At 37.8% G+C, this 20,965-nt stretch overlaps 1 protein-coding gene across 2 annotated transcripts in view; it reads right to left on the bottom strand.

Annotated features, from left to right (window-relative positions):
- Nucleotides 1–1,148: 1,148 nt before the first annotated feature.
- The window catches only part of CCDC171 (coiled-coil domain containing 171), a 235,035-nt gene continuing 215,218 nt past the window's right edge, over nt 1,149–20,965 (bottom strand). Inside the window, exons 27-28 of one of the 2 annotated variants that reach the window (XM_073345441.1) lie at nt 5,914–6,026; nt 1,149–4,933 (exon numbers count right to left, since the gene is read on the bottom strand). In XM_073345441.1, coding sequence (XP_073201542.1) covers nt 4,921–4,933; nt 5,914–6,026 — 126 coding nt within the window. In that variant the 3' untranslated portion in view covers nt 1,149–4,920. Of the gene's footprint in view, nt 6,027–20,965 lie in introns of both variants that reach the window. The other variant, XM_073345440.1, reaches the window with a different exon arrangement.

Below are 20,965 nucleotides of genomic sequence, written 5' to 3'. Positions count from 1 at the left end.
CTAGCCATGATGAGCACTTGGCGGCAGATGAATATACATCCCCACATTTGTTTCTTTGATCCAAAGGCATGTATTTTTAAAAGTATGCAATCCATGTGCCTCTTCCTGCAAGTCTTCACTTGCATCGATATACACTACTCAGGTTAGTAAGGTGTGGCAGGGTGGACTAGGTTCAGAGGGCCTCGCGGCCCTGCATCACCCTGTCCCAGAAAAAAGCAGCAAGAAGTCCTCCACGCAGCCTAGAGTGGCTGCAGAGGAGTGGCCAGAGGGGCTTATGAAGCAGCCAGTCTGGGGCCAGAAGGGCCCTATATAAGACTAGCAGCAGAGCAGAGAAGTTCAGCTGCAGTGTAGAGCTTGAGAATGGACTGATGGAGCAGCAATACTGTGGGCAGCTCACTGTGGACAGGACTGAAGCCCAGGGAAGGCTGCTGAAGACCGGGCGCCTGGCTGGCAGGAAAAGCAGCAGGACCAGCGGAAGGTCAGAGAGGGGACAGGTTGAGCCCAGGGGACTGAGCACCCAACCTGTGCAGGCCAGTGAGGGTACCGAGATGGGTCCTGCTGGTCTGGATGAAGATTGAGCCCAGGGAGGCCTGCTGAAACACCACCAGCTGTGGGTACTGAGATGGGCCCCGACTGGGTGGTTGAAGAAGGCAGCTCCTCTGGAATAAGCCTAAGAACTACGGCCCCATACCAGGGCTGTGATAAGAACTTGGGACTGTATACCCCAGAGGGCTTAGATGCTGAAGATCCAGCAAGAGAACTATCAGCTGGTGGTGCTTGCGAGAGGCGGGTGTCACCCCGATGTAAGAACTAAAAGCAAAAGCAGGCTCACACCCCACCAACCAAAGGGGTTCCCCATGAGTGGTGGGTGCCACCCCTTGAAAAGACTGATTGCAGGTATGTCAGCCAGAGAAAAGGGGGTGCCCATGAAAGTTGGTGCCGACCCCATTACATAAGGGTTTGCAGGATCAGGCTTCCTCTGTTACTGCTTATTGTTAATTTGCAGCTGTAACAATCATGGTATTATCACTGTTTTACCATGTATTGGTAAAAAAATAATTTGAAATGGCTGAATATTGTTTAAGAAATTATATAAAAACACTAAGTCTGAAGTATATTATTTCTTGATTCATGATTTTTATTGAACTTCAAACAAACCAACCCTGAATCACAGACATAACAGAGCTACACAAATGCTGATGATGTAAGACGGAAAATACCAATTTAACACCTATGCCATGGAGTTGTATAAAAGCAAAAGGGAAGGGGAAAACATACAAGCAGTGAATAAACAGTGGGAACATGAAAATTGTCCCCTGTATCCAGACCTCTCTCTCAAGAAGATGATTCTAATTCTAAAGAAATTTCTGTATAGTCTTTTTATTTGCTTGTGCCATTTTATCTGTCATATGGCACTTGAAATAAAAAATGGTAGCCTAATGCACTTCAGAAATGCCACAGTGAATTACCAATAAAGAACTGGTTTAAAGACTAAAGTAATAAAACTTTTTAAAAAAAAATTAGCATCTTTGACTACAGTAGATAAAACTGTATAAAACAGAATATTCCTTGAACTATATTCCCAATGGTCCTGGATACTGCAAGTAGATCCATGTAGGACCCTGGAATCCATGGCAAAGTGCCACTGAGTTCCACAGGACTCCATTCAGTTACAAGGATTCCCTTGTGCAGATCCTGTTGCAAGGCTGGGGTATTAAAATGGTATCAGACAGATTCTTGTATAATAAAACCTCAGTTTTATATGGAAATATCTCACAAAGGCTTCAACATTCAGAAGTAACTGTGCTCATAAAGTGCAAAAAATCTAGTACACCTGGCTTGTTTACAGCTAAATAACTGACAACAATGAAGCAACTTCATACTTTAAAAGTCAGATAAAATAATTTTCTGTGAACTAAGTTATACCATTGATCATAAAGGTTCATATGGAAAACAGACAGAATGTAAACACTGACAGGATAGCAGTATGATCAACTGCTGATATAAGTGATCAACTGCACAAACTGACCTAATTCATTAAGAGGTTGCATATTACAAAGTTTAGAGTTGAGAGCCCTTGAGACAAGAGAGTCACCTCAAGTTCACTATTTAAGGATCTGACTTGGTGAAGAGTTCCAACGTCTTTTCTAGCATTGGAGAGGACTCCCATTATTATATATCATCTTGACTAATAGTAAAGCTTGTGCTGAACTTGCAAGTGTACATTTATAAATAAATACAAGGGGGGGAGGGGGCTAAAAACCCAGGAAAAAAGATGGCATAGAAGCACCTGGGGGGAAATTGTATCTTTCTAGGGCAATACCTGCAACCAATTGTATGGACTGTGAAATTCGCTGAGATGAGCCTTGCAGAGTGTCCTTCAAATTGCTTCTTATGGGTTGGGAGCAAGCGGATCCTGGGAATATGTTGGGTAGGGAAATGTCAGCCCATGTGTGCTGCTCCTCCCCATAGGCACATGGCTGCTGCAGAAGCTATGCTGTCATTAGCATTCACCTGGATTATTTGCAAAATGTGAGGGGTTAGAGTGCAGAAGATATTTCTGATCAGTTCTACCATCATACCCATCATCATGCTACCTGAGCACCTTGCCAGAGAATACACATACATAATGTACATTAACAATTTACAGAAAGGAAATTGGCAATTTAAAGACTAACAGATTTATTTGAGCATAAGCTTTCGTGGGTAAAAACCCCATTTCTTCAGATGAATGGAGTGAAAATTACCAATGCAAACATAAATATACTGACACATAAAGAGAAGGGAGTTACCTCACAAGTGGAGAACCAGTGCTGACTGAGCCAATTCGATCAGGGTGTTAAATTTGCAAATGAATTTTAGTTCTGCTGTTTCTCTTTGAAGTCTGTTACTGAAGTTTTTTTGTTCAAGTAGAGCTACTTTCAAATCTGTTATAGACTGTCCAGGAAGATTAAAGTGCTCTCCTACTGGCTTTTGTATGTTACTATTCCTGATGTCTGATTTGTGTCCATTTATTCTTTTACGTAGGGACTGTCCGGTTTGGCCAATGTACATGGCAGAGGGGCATTGTTGGCATCCTCAACTGAAAGAAATATGAACAGTGATGAGAAGCACTTTAAAATGTTTCCCTGTGCCTACCAGCATAACCTCCACCTTGCTTCATCCAGCTCCTCCTCACACAGCTGCAGGATAAATGGGCAGTGTTGGTGTTTGCATATGATGCGAATAACAAACAGAGAGGGGTGTCATCTGCATATTGCTAGCATTTGAGACCACACAGGCTCATAATCTCTCCTAGCAGTTTCATGTAAATAGTGAATCAAATAGTAACAGCTTGTAAATGAAATCTGTGGTGGCAAACAAGCATTTATCCACCACTATCCGGGCCATTTCTGACCTGTATTCTGGCCTACAATCAGCTTGTTATAGACCTAGGATATTGGCTATGGATAGACGTATTTGAGAAATTTGTTTTTTCCCCTCTCACTGCCTCCAAATGCATAGAGTCCCAACATAGTGGGTTCCAGAGTGTTCCCAGAAAGGGGAAGAAAGGAATGCCATGGAGGCAACTTCTCTTTTTGCAACCGTCTTAGGTGAGATCTGCCCAAGCAGGATCTTTTCTGCTCCTTTAGAATTTCTCACTTGGTCACAAAAGCTTTTTTTATAAACCTGACGAGCAATGCAGCAGCATTTTCCTGTTGATGATCCAGATTATTGATTATTGAGTCATTAATGAGTTCATGTACCGAAGAGTTTATGCACAGTGTATCTCAGATGGACACCTCTCAAATGGTACTATTTTTAAAAGTAAGCATACGCATATAAACCATAGATATAACAAATGCTCAGTGAAAAGTATTATGTCACTCTACACGCAAGTATAAAAGACCTTTGACATTACATATATAAGAAAAATGTAAGGCATTTTCAATACTTTTACTCGGAATAGTCATGGTTAGGAAGGAGGGAAGCTGAGTATTACGAAGTGAATAGAGCAATCTAAGCCAAACACATCGTAAAGAAAAGACACTTTTTATATCAGTATTTTTGAAAATAAAAACAGCTCAGATATTATATTTGTGTGGATCTACCTCAAAGTGCCTGCAGATGCACATGTAAATAAGGGACTTGAAAATCAAAAATACTTGAAAACTTGCTAGTGGGTTTCAAAGTTCTCTAACCTAGTAGAGTCCTCGGTTGAAGAGAAAATGGGAATTTGCATGATTTTTCTTACAATGTGTGTATTTTGTAGCAAATATCTTCCAGGCAAAATAATAAAGAACATTTCAGTAGTCAGAATTCTTAGAATCAAATGTTACTTTTAACATAGCACAAGAAATGAAAAATTCCATGTTATTTTTATAATGTATCACTGGTCCACAAGGAGAAACAATCTAATACATAGATTTTGCATTCAATCTCTTTGTCAAAAACTACATAGCACATCAAATGTTAATAGCACTAGGGAGTTGGTGATTAATACAAAAACAAATACTATATTATAAATTTTCTTTTGTTCTTCACTCACAATGATGCAAGGTGCTAGAATGTAACCTTTAAGGGTTAAAGAGTTTAATCAATGTCAATGTCTGATCTTCTGAAGGCGATAAAGAACAGTCTGTCGAGCGATACCCAACAGAACATCACTTTGTCAAGCCACAAAGCACCCAAAAGCTTGTCAAGTAAGTTACCAGAAACCTCTTTGTGGTTAGAACTCAGCTCCTTCCTGCTTGACCTATTATTTGATATTTGACCACTTGGTTGCAAGACACTTGCTCTTTCCAGCTGAAATGTCACTGGGGCATCTTGTCAGCTCCCCGACATCTCGGCCTGACATACAATTTTACTTTTGTGTGCTACAAGGCAGAAAATGCAGGGCAATGGCTTTGCTTTAAATTCTGTCAGCATCAAAGATGGGCGTCACTCTTGGGTCCTACCAACAACAACAAAAAAGGAGTCTATTTTGAAGGTCAAAACTGCCATTACTTTAAAATATTTCAGTTTAAACTAAATATATTACCTGCAACACTGGTTTGGGAACTGTCCTTATAAAGTACATAAACATGTCATCAGAAATCCTCCCTGCACAATTGTTCTACTTTCTCATCAAATGCAGACTTGATAAAAGGATGAGTTTTCAACGTCTGCAGGGACCAGATTCAGCAGTTAACTTAACTTGTTCAAATGGGCAAGTGGTATCATGTAGGAGCAACCTGACCTTCTCACATTGACCAGGAGTGACATTATTGTGCAGGAGGAGAAGCAGTCACATCATTTCTGTTTTGCACAACCTGCTTAAAGTTTGCAACTAAATGCTTGTCTTCAGTTGAGCTGACAAGAGAGAAGAGGGGGCTCAGTGAACCATGGCAGGGCTGCCATGAAATGACAGGAATCATTGGCATACATTTCAAATAGCTCTCTCAATCCTATTAAAGTACTGCAGTCCTGATTTAAAATAGACAAGTATGAAACAACTTTGATAGATAGAGACTAAAATGGCTTATTGATTTTTTTAAGTCTGAAGAAAATTACCCAAAATGTGTCATTCTTTAACATTTAAAAATATATTACATAAAAATGAGCAACTGTGATAAATAAAACTAAAAAAAAACAAACAAAAAAACTGGACTGTTTCACTACACCAGAGTGAGAAGTACAGAAACATGGATGTATGAACTCACCGTTTTCAAACAAATGTAAAAATTAGTGTCACATGTTAAAGCACAATTCAAAGGTAAGATAGCCCAATAAAATATCATTTTAATTGCATCATTTAAAATTTATACAGTTTTTCCTCATAAAGTTAATACAAAGTCTTAAAAGCCACTTTGTATTGTTCTTTTGGTGCTGGCTGAGATGTTGAGGGCAGAGGAATAGGATGAAGACTGAGAATGGGATCTATTATGAATAGACCTGTAAGATGTATCTGCCTCAGCTTGCAATGGCAAAAAATCTGGGATACAGCTCTGGTCAGGCTGAAGTGCTGATCTTGAAGCCATGGGGATGTTTGAACTGTCTCGTGATTCCTGGAATAAAGTTTAAAAAAACAAAAACCACACACACTTATTGTGGACCAATCAAAATCAATAAATACAGTACAAATAATTTCAATTTGTCCTTCACACATTTATGTGCCAGTTCTTCTTTGTTTTATTAATTTATTAAAAATGCATATTACTTTGCCAGGCACTTCAACCCTTGGTAATCAGCAGCAGAGAGCTTCATATGAAGCACTTTGCACGAGTACTGATCGTTAGGGAACATCAGCTTCCACAGTCTAAAGAATTTTGCACATGTTCATTACATATTTACCATTTGTAATGCTGGAAATCTTACATTAGAAATGACATTAAGAGGTATTTTTTTCTTGATAAATACCTTGAAACTTACTCTCCCCCGACACCGTATTGGGAAGAATCCTCATTTTTGTCCATGTGCTTTTTCATTTTTAACCACATTTTACTGTAACTTAATCAAACTTTTCTTTTAACATTTGTTGGATCATAAAATCATCATAAAATAAACGCTCAAAGTGCCTTATTTGGAAATGTGATTCATGTTTGAGAATGTGATTCATGTTATAATATATATATATATATAGCAATGTTACCATCAGAGCTCATTCATATCGATATAAACGGTAGTATACAACAGTAGAATTCCAAATATTTCCTTAAAGCAACTTTTGTGATTTTCCCTCTTCCCATTTTTGCACATCAAAGATTCCATGTATGGTACGCTTAAGCATACTGAAATTAGCCATTGCACTGTCCACAGCATTATATGCAGTGGTTAAAATGGCCCATTAAGGGACAAAAGTGCAATATGCTGTTGAGTTTTCTTAACTTTTTTCTTTTAGGAAAAGGTGTTTGTGTTCTTCTAAATATCCATGATTAGCATTTTGAAAAAATGCCAGAGTTCTAATGGTTAATGTTAGTATACTTCCTTGATCCATAAGCTTTCAAAATCTGATGCACAATTTTTTCTGGTCCTGAGATTTATTTTTTCATATTATATACATATATATACACAATAGTAATGGGGGGAGTGAGGGGGAGAGGGGAACCTCCCCCCCCTCTCTCTCTATATATATATAATGAGACAGAGAGAGGGTTCCCCTCTCCCCCTCACTCCCCCCATTACTATTGTTGAAGAAAAATCAATGGTTGCATCTAACACCTAGTTCAGCAATTTTCTTTGATGTTGATTCTTTTGATTTCCTGATACTCTACAAGCTATCTTATGGCTGACTGAAATCAGCAAGGTTTATGCTGGACCTTCAAGGAGAACCAATATGGAAGGAGGTTCAAATCTCCTTCAATTGCAAGAAGGTATTTAAAATGAAGTAGTACCTTATGTTTTGCTAAACTATTGTGGTTATGAAGTTAACCGATAGCACTAGCAAATACTGATCTGCACCACCCCTGGCATTTCAGTCCCATTTTGCTCTCATTTTGTAGGACTGAAGCCATAATAAAACTTTATTGTATTTGTAACTAACAATCTGATGCCTTTATGGAGGTCTAATTTCAATCTATTGTACCAATTAGCAGTTTTATATTTTAAGTTTATTTTAATTAGCTTAAAAATAAATCAAAATAGAAAATAAAATGTATATGAAATCCAAAAGCAGAATTCTTCATGCTGTTTGCAGAGATTCTGTTATTTGTTTTGATACAGCATTTTTGCCAATACAAAGCATAAGAATACACTGTATCATTCTGAAAAGACTGTTTTCTGTGTTTAAGGAAATGAAATCACTAAAAATAAACTGTAAACAAGTTGCCCAATGGGTGACAAATATTGAAGAGCAGCCTGTTTAACAGATCAGTATGCACTGGTTTCCATGTCTCAATTAATGGAACTATCATATTGATTAAAAATCACTAGCTACAATTGTATTCTCACAGTTGTTTTTTCCCCCAGACTTTTTTTTTTTTTTAAGATCAAAATCCCAAGTAAGGAGTTGGGAAATCAGGTTTCCTTTGAGAGATGCTCAAAAAATGTATGCAACTTAATGATTGGCAGCAAGTCAATAGACTAGGTTACAGTAAAAGCTTCAGTGTTGGCGGGGGGGAAGATCTGTTTTAGTTATCCAGGTCCTATGCTGCACTTCATACAAAGCTAGTGCAGAATGATATTCACAGAATAGGGTGGAAATAAAATTTTATAGTCGCTTGACTGATGTAAAAAAATCTTCACTGCTATTGAACTGGTTTGAATCTATATTATTATATAAATTTACAACAAATAAAAAACTAGTATTTCATGAAACTGTAAAAAAAATTAAACTGGTATAAATTATAACCATTATGAAATAGCACAGTGTACAAATGCATGAAATTTAAAGTTATTTCCCCAACAAACCTCTTTCAAAACCATTGCAGTCTATATGTATTTAGACACTTTTTAAAATTGTGTATTATTAAGATGACAAACTGAAATGGCTGGGCAGGAGCTATGATGATAATCTATCATGTAAATATGTGTGTAGTTAATTTTTAGAAAGGGAATTACTTACCTGAAATAAGGGGTCTATTCAGGTAAATCTTTAGCATAGCACTTTTATTTACTCAATCAGTTGTAAATGATTCCATCTAAAATGTCACACACGGTCAGGTAAATATATTTTTAGGATACAATGTGCCTAAGAAAAATATTAATTCAAAATGCTTTTGAAACATAGTAATTAGGCATGTTCCTGAGCCATTTTTCCAAATTTGAAAGCCTAACTTCTTAAAATATGTTCTTCCAAACAAGAAAATATTAAATGTTAGTCCATTTTATGAAATGATTGCATTATAAACTATACTTAAATCAAAGCCATATTTTAGTCATACGCAAGCAAACAGGCTTCTAAAACAATGACATTAAGTTGATTATCTTTCATAACTCCACTCTGATTAGGCTTTGATCCTATTTTAGAGATCGCCCCATGAAAAATTAGTTGATTTTCCCAATGTTTAAAATAATTTTACTAAACTGATATTACTACATATGACATTGTCTGGGAACACGATAATACTGTCATGTGTGACATCCTTATGTATGAAATTATTTAGCGATGTCAACATATGCAACGGCATCACACTGACATCAGATTTTAAAATTTAAATACTTGTGGAATAATACACACAACTTGGGATTGGTGGCGTATATGTATGTGTTGGTGGTACAGATGGATAACTAAAGAATACCTACCATCATAGTGAAGCATGCTGTACAGTATATTTTTTATTTTCAATTGTAACAGTAAAATCTATAAAAACATAAGAATGGCCATACTGGGTCAGACCAAAGGTCAATCCAGCCCAGTATCCTGTCTGCCGACAGTGCCAGGTGCCCCAGAGGGAGTGAATTTAACAGGTAATGATCTAGTGATCTCTCTCCTGCCATCCATCTCCACCCTCTGACAAACAGAGGCTAGGGATAGCATTCCTTACCCATCCTGGCTAATAGCCATTAATGGACTTAACCCCCATAAATTTATCCAGTTCTCTTTTAAACCCTGTTACAGTCCTAGCCTTCATAACCTCCTCAGGCAAGGAGTTCTACAGGTTGACTGTGTGCTGAGTGAAGAACAACTTCCTTTTATTTGTTTTAAACCTGCTACCCATTCATTTCATTTGGTGGCCCCTAGTTCTTATATAATGGGAACAAATAAATAACTTTTCCTTATTCACTTTCTTCACACCTCTCATGATTTTATATAACTATCAAATCCCCCTTAGTCTCCTCTTTTCCAAGCTGAAAAGTCCTCGCCTCTTTCATTTCTCCTCATATAGGACGCGTTCCAAACCCCTAATCATTTTAGTTGCCCTTTTCTGAATCTTTTCTAATGCCAGTATATCTTTTTTGAGATGAGAGGACCACATCTGTATGCAGTATTCAAGATGTGGGCGTACCATGCATTTATATAAGGGCGATAAGATATTCTCTGTCTTATTCTCTATCCCTTTTTTAATCATTCCTAACATCCTGTTTGCTTTTTTGACTGCCGCTGCACACTGCGTGGACGTCTTCAGAAAACTATCCATGATGACTCCAAGATCTTTCTCCTGATTAGTAGTAGCTAAGTTAGCCCCCACCATATTGTATATATAGTTGGGGTTATTTTTTCCAATGTGCATTTACATTTATGCACATTAAATTTCATTGGCCATTTTGTTGCCCAATCACTTAGTTTTGTGAGATCTTTTTGAAGTTCTTCACAGTCTGCTTTGGTCTTAACTACCCTGAGCAGTTTAGTATCGTCTGCAAACTTTACCACCTCACTGTTTACCTCTTTCTCCAGATCATTTATGAATAAGTTGAATAGGATTGGTCCTAGGACTGATCCTTGGGGAATACCACTAGTTACCCCTCTCCATTCTGAAAATTTACTATTTATTCCTAAGCTTTGTTCCCTTCTTCTAACTAGTTCTTAGTCCATGAAAGGACCTTCCCTCTTATCCTATAACAACTTAATTTACATAACAGCCTTTGGTGAGGGACCTTGTCAAAGGCTTTCTGGAAATCTAAGTACACTATGTCCACTGGATCCCCCTTGTCCACATGTTTGTTGACTCCCTCAAAGATCTCTAATAGATTAGTAAGACATGATTTCCCTTTACAAAAACCATCTTGACTTTTGCGCAACAATTTATGCTCTTCTATGTGTCTGACAATTTTATTCTTTACTATTGTTTCAACTAATTTGCCCGGTATTGACGTTAGACTTACCTGTCTGTAATTGCCAGGATCACCTCTAGAGCCCTTCTTAAATACTGGCGTTACATTAGCTATCTTCCAGTCATTGGGTACAGAAGCTGATTTAAAGGACAGGTTACTAACCATAGTTAATAGTTCCGCAATTTCACATTTGAGTTCTTTCAGAACTCTTGGGTGAATGCCGTCTGGTCCCGGTGACTTGTTACTGTTAAGTTTCTCAATTAATTCCAAAACCTCCTCTAGTGATACTTCAATCTGTGACAATTCCTTAGATTTGTCACCTACAAAAGACGGCTCAGGTTTGGGAATCTCCCTAACATCCTCAGCCGTGAAGACTAAAGCAAAGAATTCATTTAGTTTCTCTGCGATGACTATCATCTTTACGTGCTCCTTTTGTACCTCCATCGTACAGGGGCCCCACTGGTTGTTTAGCAGGCTTCCTGTTTCTGATGTACTTAAAAAACATTTTGTTATTACCTTCTGAGTTTTTGGCTAGCTGTTCTTCAAACTCCTTTTTTGCTTTTCATATTAAGTTTTTACATTTAATTTGACAGTGTTTATGCTTCTTTCTATTTACCTCACTAGAATCTGACTTCCACTTTTTAAAAGATGCCTTTTTATCTCTCAGTGCTTCTTTTACATGGTAGTTAAGCCACGGTGGTATAACTAGAGTGAGCTCACAAATCAGTCCGGATGGTTTTAACCTTCAAAGTCTATGCAAGGATAATCTTACTGTACCACAATCCCCATCATTATGCTTTGCTTTTATACCACCCTGCACTTTTTCATTTCTTTCCATTCTTGCGCAATGTGTTACACCAATACTTCCTTCTAATATTTGATTTTGTATCATTAATTTTCACTGTCCAAAACTGTTGTAGAAAATTTTCTCTTTTAAAATGCAATAATTACAATCTAGTAATGAGATGCAATAAAAATAGGAATACTACAACACCATTAAAAATCCTGTTTGCCCAATTCTCCATGATTTAGGACTCCTGAATTGTAAGTAGCAGGCCTGATTTTCAAAGGTTCTGAGCACCCACAGCTGTGACTGAGTTTGATGGGAGATGCAACTACCCTGCTCCTCTGAAAATAAGACACAATGTTTTTATTTCATGTTAATAAATTTTTAACAGCTCAGCATGCACAACCATCAGCGTAAGTAATTCTAAAGTCCGAGGCAAGTGCATAATACATCATTATATCATCAGACCACTCAGAAGATAAGTCATCAAAATATTTATCTTTAACACTGGAATGATCGCAAATGAGACCAAGGCATGCAGAAAGAAAGAAGATTGGAGTTAGAGTTAGGAGTGAGATGGGGGGTGGGGGAAGAGCGATACCAAAGTTATAAGTACATGTAACAATATAAGAATTAGTTAAGGTCCGGTCCTGTCTGTGCTAGGTGAGTGATGGAGATGTAATTGATATGCCCACCATTAAATCACAAGGTAGATTTTATGAAATTTGCTCAGCCATAGAGTCACATCTGCCTGGAAAGAGATTAAGGTGCAAATTATGGGATGCCTGGGATACAAAGGTGTCTGCCAGAAAACAGTCAAAGGTAGTGAGGTAGCCCTGGGCATAAACTTCTTGCGCTGATTCCAGCTTCTCCAAATATCTGTGGAGAGGCTGCAACACCAGGAGGAAAAGCAGAGTGCTACAGGGCAGGGCCTAGGAGTCATAGGACATAGTATACATATTTGTGCACAGTTGATGCTTGACCTGGCAATGGCAACTAGATTTATTCTACCCCCATGCAGAGAAATAATCTAGATTGGGAGACAGGCCATTACTGGGTAGACTCTGGTGTGGGGATGACACACAATAGCACTACTTTAGCAGCACACTGTCTGGTTTTATCTACACTGGACATTTTCTCTTCGAGATTTTCCATTTTTGCTACCATCATGGACAGCTCCACCGATGGTAAAAACAGCAGGAGTACTAGTGTAAGGTAGTGTAGTGGCTTTCACTGGCATTTTAACTACAGTGTTGTCAATAAAATGTCTGAGAAAGGTGAAATAGTGGTTAAAATACTGGAGAGATAGGTCTCACTAGCATTTATGCCATTGTTCCTACCACGTGTAGGAACAATGGGAATTTGTATAGGAAGAGAGAAGGGAGAGAAAAGTCTAATGTGGACAGTCCCTATTTGTGAATCCTTTTTGGGAGTATTTCTGTGGAGAAGCAGAATTTGGCCCTGCTAAAAGGTTCCAAGATTTTAGATCATGCAAAACTACTTTCAAACACAGCTGTTTCCAGCATAGAGTTGCTTATTTGCTACATGATGGAAATCACTCTAGGCTTCCAGGATGCTGCTATGGGTCTCTTTGCTGTTAGAAGTAGCTTAAAGGAGCCATTTTCACTCTGGATGAAATACATAAAACATAAGTGATGAAAAGTCTAAAATCTGGCACTTAAAATGGGAAAGCTCTGCTACTGGGTGCCACTGTAACGTAATGAGAGTTAGCAAACTTTTCCAGAGCAAGAAAGTACACTAGCCAACAATAACTGTTTCTTTCCCAGGTCAGTGGTTTCACAACTCTATATGCTGATGCAGTAGGCCTCAAATTGGTGTTCTGTAACAAACAAAGTAGTAACATGCAGTATAAATCATCATTGTCAGCATTTCTTCCTGGTTCCAACAACAAGTTGTTGTCAGAGACAACAATTCAGTAGCTACCAACTCACTAAGTATTAGAAGGTTACATATCACACTTTCTTCGTTTGGAACTGCTAGCCAATAGTTTCCAAGTAGATTTTCCATTACTGGAGAATTTCCTTTTACGCTTACAGAAGTTTTTATGATCAGGTAATTATCTGGAAACAATCATTATTATCCTACCCCCAGCATGATCTAGCATTTTATATGCTGAGTGGAATTACCAACTATAGGCTCTGCTTAAAAAAATAATCAAAAATAAGATTTAATATATTTTAGTAGACAAAATATTTCATACATTTTCCTATAAAGCTCTTGAATGGAATTTTTTTCTGAAATATATTAAGAGCCTAAGGAATACCTATGCCAATCTACAAAACTTTTGTACATATGAAGAAACTGTAGGACCAGAACCATGATTATCAGTTTAATATCTAATATGCACAATATGTGGACTATATCTTATAGGCAGGGAGATAGTCTAGGTCTTTTGCGTTGTTAATTTCAATAATTTCTAAATAGCTTAGGTAAAATCCACAATCTATACTGTCTTTCAAGATTCTTTCTGAGCCATAGCACTGTACACATGTTATCCTAGTAGATCCCAGTTTTCAAACTGCATTGTTTTACACTGCTCTATAATGATATTGAAACCTAAGGCTAACCACAAAAGGTGCTATTTTCACAGTGTAATACTCAGCATGCATTCATTTAAACCCAAATTTCTAATTCTTTACTAGTGGAATACATTCTCATCATAGAAAGAGACTTTTCACTTATGCTATTTATTTATCAGTGTCCCTGTACCTTCTCAAAAGTAAATGCACTTTTTATTTTATCTGACTAGCAAACCTAAATTGTTATTGATTTATTTTGTGTTCTGTATTGAAACTTACAATCTTAGGGGCACCCTGTACTCTTATTAAACTGTTTTGCTGTTTCTCTGAACATTTTTTCAGTATATAATATTGTTACTATGTGTAATTGATTGCTTCCCTCAGTTCCAGGCAAGGCCACCCCTCCCCCCCCATAGGTGAGTTTTCCCTACAACTCTTCACGGTTTATCTTCCTTTTATCTGTACTTCTAATAGCTGCCTCCACAGCATTTTATCTCAAGTCAGTGGGCACAGGAGAGGAGACTGAATGTGTGTGACCTCAGCAATACACTCAGTCTCAAGAAGCCCATATAGTAGTCCTTGCCACTGACCCAGTTTTTCCCTGTACTGGCAAGAAAGCATTGCCTATTCAACAGCTTTAATTGTCAAGTCTCCTACTCTTCTTGAGAAATGTATTCAGCTATCAGCTGAACTACCAAGCAGTCTAATTGTTTGCTGTAACCCTTCACAGTTTCTTTTTGAGTTGGATGTACATTGACGCTCCAGCGGAAAAGGAGGAAAAAAGTATATTTACATTCACTTTGCCAAACATTAGCATCTTTTGTTCAATCATTTGAATGCAGAAGGGTTAGGAGAAAACAGCTTAGAGAACAAGGGTTGACACATCCAGTGTGAAATCTTAAGGTGCTTGAATGCAATGAGGGAGAAAGTGAGACTGAATCACATTTCAGCTCCCTAACTGTGCTATAGTCCACATGAACTTTGTGACAGGTCTCTGTCTCTCAGCCACACTTGACTAGCTTTTGCTGACATTCAACTGTCAGACAGCAACCCTTTACCATGCCCCTAACATGCTCTACAGCTTCACCCAATTAACTCGCTTTCACTTGACATTGCAGCAAAAAGCTTCATAATAGGTGGTCAAGGTGCATGGTGTCTGCCTGCCCTCTAACTGCTCACGCACAGCAAGATGTTTAACTATCTTCCTTCTTGCCTGTTTGCTCAGAACTGGTGCGACTACGATTTAGTCATCCTATTTACTAAACTGGACAAGGGAAGCTGAGATATGGCAGTGGTGCATTAAGCTATCTTTTACAAAAGTCTAATTTTAAAGCAGATCCTTGGACCCAGTTACCAGGAGCCTTTTGGTTAAAAAATTACAGAGGTTCAGTAAAATGTTTCGATCACTTTCTAATTAATAAAGATAAATTGTATTAGCAAGATGGACACAGAGTGAAAAATAAGGTAAAAGTCATTATTTCTCACTAACATTTTATGAGGTAAAGGAGAAATGACTAGGAGCAAATTAAAGTGTCTTTCTGATTCAGTTTTCTTGCATTATAAAAATCTTTAGACATTTAGAAAATCAACTTTTCTATATATTTTGGTTAAGTATGTAATACTTATAAGTAAAAATATTTAGTATCCATAAATCTATATATCCAAGAAAACAAATGAATTGTAAATCTTTTTCTTAAAAAGATTTTAAGTGTCCATTCTCCACCTGTTTTCAGTCTGAGAATATGTCTGGGACTTAATTATCATTCTTTTGCAAACGGATGAATTCAGAAAAATCCAGGTTACTTACCACTTCTCACTAATGGTTTTCACTAAATGTATGTGCTAACCTGGCAATGTCCTGAGCCCTTTCAACTCCTATTTAAAATCAGTACATGTGGGTGCTCAGCACCTTTGATTGCCTCTATAGATACACACTTTTCAAATCATGAGCCTTACAGTGCAGAGCCTATATCTGTTGAAAGCAGTTTGATTAGGATGGGGCATTAAGTATGTTGATAGGTGTTGAGACTGAGGATATGAAGGGCCTCATGAATCTAGGAGGTTGTTTTATCTTTATATTTGGCATTGGGGTGACCAGTGTTGGAATAGTGTTTCCAGTTCTGGTGTCCACAATTCAATAAGGATCTTAATAAAATGGAGAAGGTTCAGAGAAGAGCCAAATGAATGATTAAAGGATTAGAAAACACATTTTATAATGATAGACTCAAGGAGCTCAATCTAATTAGCTTAACAAAGAGGCGGTTAAGGGTGACTTATCACAGTACACACATAGCAAACAATTTGATAATCGGCTCTTCAATTTAGCAGAGAAGGGTATAATACAACCCAGTGTCTGAATGTTGAAGCTAGACAAATTTAGACAGGAAATAACAGTGAAGGTAATTATTCATTGGAACAATTTACCAATGGTCGTGGTAGATTTTCCCATCACTGGCAATTTTTAAATCAGGAGTAGATGTTTTTCTAAAAGATCTGCTCTAGGAATTATTTTGGGGAAGTTCTATGGCCTGTGTTATACAGGAAATCAGACTAGATAATCATTACGGTCCGTTCTGTCCTTGGAATCTTTTATACTAATTCTCTCAGTTCCTGTCTGTCTATCTAATCGTATTTTAGTGATTGAAAAAATTAGGGAAAGAGGCGAGGAGGTATGGCTCTGTGTAAGCAATTTATTCTGTAAATTCCAGCTACTGACAGAGAAAACCAAGTTACCTTTTGTTAAATTATCTCTACCAACCCTTCATTTCTGAAGATTCTCTAATTATAACACACTTTCCAGGAGGGATGGGGGAACAGTACGTTTAAGCAAGACTGTAGAACAGCCCCCCAGAAAGAGAGTCTGAACGCTAGCCTGGGAATCTGGACAACGGAGCTAAGAGAATATCTGCAGTGAATTCTGTGTAGCTGCCCTACAGGTTTAAGCTATAGCAACTCGAGAAAGGTAAGAGCCCTTCCAACACCTGAGCATATCCCTCACTATAGTAAGTTTGGATACATTCCACAGTCCATTTGGACAGGTGCTGAATGGAAATGGACTCCTGTTTGATTTTTTCCCTGTATAAACAATGAAAAGACAAGAGATTTTTCACAAAGTGTCTTTGTTCTTTACTGATGGAAGCAGTGAGCACTGGACATCCAGCTTGTGCAGTGCTGGAGCTTCACGGGGAATTATGAGGATGAGGGAAGAAAACCAAAAGGGAAATGTACTGATTGAGGTGGAAACTGGACACCACTTTCAACTGTAATTTATGGCAAGGACAGAGAACCAACTCATCTTTATGAAAGATGGTAAAGGTAAGAGTAAGCCGTAAGAGCTCTGTACTTGCATAATTCTGGTAGAGCTAATTGCTGCTAATATGGCTACTTTTCAAGAAAGAAAACGTAACAAACATTTCCCTAAAAGTTTCAGGTAATGAAATAATATTACTCAGAGTTACAGTGAGATTCTAGGGCGTCATGGGGGCCTTCAATGCAGGATATAGATAGAAGCCTTTCTAAAAACTCTTTTTCTTTGGATGAGCAAAGAAGGCTTTTCCCTCTACTTGGTTGTGAAAATACACATTAGTGTTTATAACACTCTGTACCTCAAAGTAACACCCTGGTACTCCCATATTCACCACTGTCATATACTTATGATATGTTTTGTACGAAGTATACCTTGTGAGGTATCATTTTAAAAGTCTTTATCTGCTGAACATTAATATCCTGTTGGATTATATGTATTATCACTGTATGTGAAGTTATGAAATATTGCTATATGTGCTACTGAAATATCTTGTGAGGCTGGGAAATGCCCACAGCCACACTTTCACTAAGGACAATGGAGCACCCATCACTGGCCAGACGGGCATTGATGACCCATCAAGAAAAAGAATCCACTATCTCAGAGGCTTCTCAGAGAAGGCACATATACCCTGAGACCAACCAACCCACGTCACAGCAAGGATCTTTCTAGAAGCTGGAAGAAGGTATAAAAAGAGAGACAGTGACAACATCAATACTTGACCTCTCCCACCCACCCCCCCTTTCAACACCCAGAAGACCATCTAAAAGACAAAGACTTTGGACTCGGGAGTTTGTCCCAGGCTGGTAGGAGGTCCAGTCTGTGTATTGAGGAACTGTAAATTGCTTGTACCATGTGCTAGGGGAGATGCTGCTTGATTCAAATCTTGCTTAATTAGTCTAAGTTAGAATTTAGACTGCAATTTTTTTTTTTTGTTTCTTAAGTAACTAACTCTGATCTCTGTGCCTTCTACTTACAATCACTTAAACTCTATCTTTCTGTAGTTAATAAATATGTTTTATATTTTATCTAAAACAGTGTGTTTTGGTTGAAGGGATTGGGAAATCTCAGCTCAGATTACAAAGGCTGGTGCAGGTCCATTCCACTCTGAGGGAGTGGTGAAATACTTAATGAACATGCACTGCCCCAGGGAGCCTTGAGCAGTGCAAGACGGTAAAGTTCTGGGGTGCAAGGCTAAGAGCTGGGGGGAACTGGCTTGTTCATGAGTGGCTGGGAGATCATTCATGTAACCCAGTTGGGTGTGTCTCTGCCTGTGGATAGCTGTGTAAGTGCAGAGCCTGTCAGAGGCTTGTAGCTTGACATTAGCATTACAGTGTGAGTGACTACCCAGGTTGATGGGTTTGGAGGGCTCAGCGGTCCCATAATCCAGGTTGCATTCCAGGAACCCCATCACAGTGTTATCCTTAACCCTGAAAAAGGAAGGGAAATACTAAATTGATAGATTCCATTGTCTTTAGGATCCAATGACAGACTGCTGGTGGGGGTTGGGCTGTGAGAAACCAAGAGAATCTGGGCCACGGAGCTTTTACAGTCTTGGGCAATGCATCTATCTGCGCATGCTTAAAGAATAGACCAATTCTAGTCCACTGTACAGAGCACACACACATGCATGCATGTACAGGAAGGACAACTTCATTAGCTTTAAGATACATCTCTGTAACTCAGCTCATCTGAGCTAATTTTAGCTACGATTTTTAGTTTAGAACCACACTGTCTTGCTAAAGACCCTTTTGAAGACAGGAAGGAACAAAAACATTATACTGTACTTCTCCAAGTTAACTATTGTTGTAGGCAGCATGTCTTCATGACTTAGAGAGAGGACTGTTTGTTGTTGCAGTGCATTGATCATGTTGGATCAGGGAGGAAGCTGTACCTTGTGGGATCCCAAAAGGTTCAGGATATTCTTCATATAGCCAGGCAAACTTTTCATGCTTCTCCAAACTAAACATTCTGAGTTTCACCCATCTCCTGTAATGCTTTATCTAGATAACTTAAGGACAGTCTTATTTATCTGAAAGAGTTTATATTCAGTGAATAGCTGGGAGGGGAATAGTTCAGGTAACATAGAAAACAAGTATTTTTTAAGAAAGAAAACACCTAAATGAAATAACCTGAAGGATGACTGTGGAACAAGCCTAACGGTAAAAAGATTTCATTCAGGTCTGAGGAGATGGTTTAGAGTAAGAAAGAAAACTGCATTATTAGCAGATTACTGTACATTTGAGAATGCTGTCAAACATAAAAGCGGGTTGCATGAAACAGCTGGGCTTGATCCTGATCTCACTTGCACTGGTTCTATACCAGGGTAATGGCACTGATTTTAATGCAGTTATTCCTGATGTACCCTGCTGTCAGATTAGAATCAGCCACTTGTGGGTTCTTCAAATCAGAAACTAGCCTAAGAAAAGAACTGGCCTTTCTGAGACATTGCTCAGAAAATACCAGTTAATATCTGAATAGTTTAAAATAAATAGTCATATGTTTTAGGCTCAGTTTCATTTGATCTCTAACATGTAGGTCTTTTGTAAATGCAAGACCCAAATTATACTAACTGGGCAAGGAACCAAGCTGATCAGTTATAAACAATTTGAGTGTGGGTGAACAAGGGTTACTGTCTCTATTGTTTTTGGCTCAGTTCATATATACAGTTATACTTCAGACTGTGATTAAATAAAAGCCTAATAATTAGTTCAACAGAACTTTGTATACTTATTTGATTCAAGAGCTTAATCAATTTCTAAATTCAGCTGTTAGTTCAGGTACTGGAATATCACTTTATATGAGGCTAAACATTCAGTTTGAATGCCGCTAAGCAAATGGAACTAATATTTTTTGCATACCAATCACATCTTATGTGAATCAACATTTTAAACAAATTGTTAATGGAATTTCATCCTTTGGTATATAAGCCAAATGTGTGTTCTGAAAGCTCAGTGGAGTTTTTAAAAACCATATAACATTACAGACTGAAGTCAGGCATGCAAAATTTTATCAGAAGAAATTTTCATAAGGAACATGTAAGGAGATCTGGAAAATATTTTTAAAAGCCCTGAAAAATTTGATATAATAAATAAATGCAGTTATCTCCGTATTATAAATGCAATTGCTATATATTTTTCCTATATTCGTATATAACCTTTTTGCTTTGTTTACCATACAAGTTGTGAAATATTTGATATATTTTGTTAGCTTTTTACAAAGAGACAATACTGTAATTTGGGGTCCTTTTGGTTTCGAAATGGCATAATTTCAATCTCAAGTTATTAATCAGGACTCCAAGTTAGATCTTCTACTTTAACAAACAATCTTGCATTCTGATTTTTAAACATTATTTATTGGGTGAATTTAGGGCTTTTGAAGTCCTGAATTGGCAGCACTGGAAAATGAACAAGTACAACACTTGAGGCTTCTCCACATCTCCCAGCCAATATACTTAAACCCTGATTGTCATATTTTGCATACAGAAGATAGTAAACTTCAAATATAAAGTTCATATCCCTCTGGCTCACAGGGATCAGTAATTAAATATAAACCACTACTGCTAGTAATAGTTAGTGATAGATTTTTCAGTTGCTCCAATAAATATGGCATTGGTAGGTATTTGGCACCAAAGACTGTGGCAAAGTCTTGGTTAAATTACAA

The sequence above is a fragment of the Lepidochelys kempii genome, chromosome 5, assembly GCF_965140265.1.
Source record: "Lepidochelys kempii isolate rLepKem1 chromosome 5, rLepKem1.hap2, whole genome shotgun sequence".
In the NCBI taxonomy this organism is placed as follows: domain Eukaryota; kingdom Metazoa; phylum Chordata; order Testudines; family Cheloniidae; genus Lepidochelys; species Lepidochelys kempii.
This window is presented reverse-complemented; position numbering and strand designations above follow the sequence as displayed.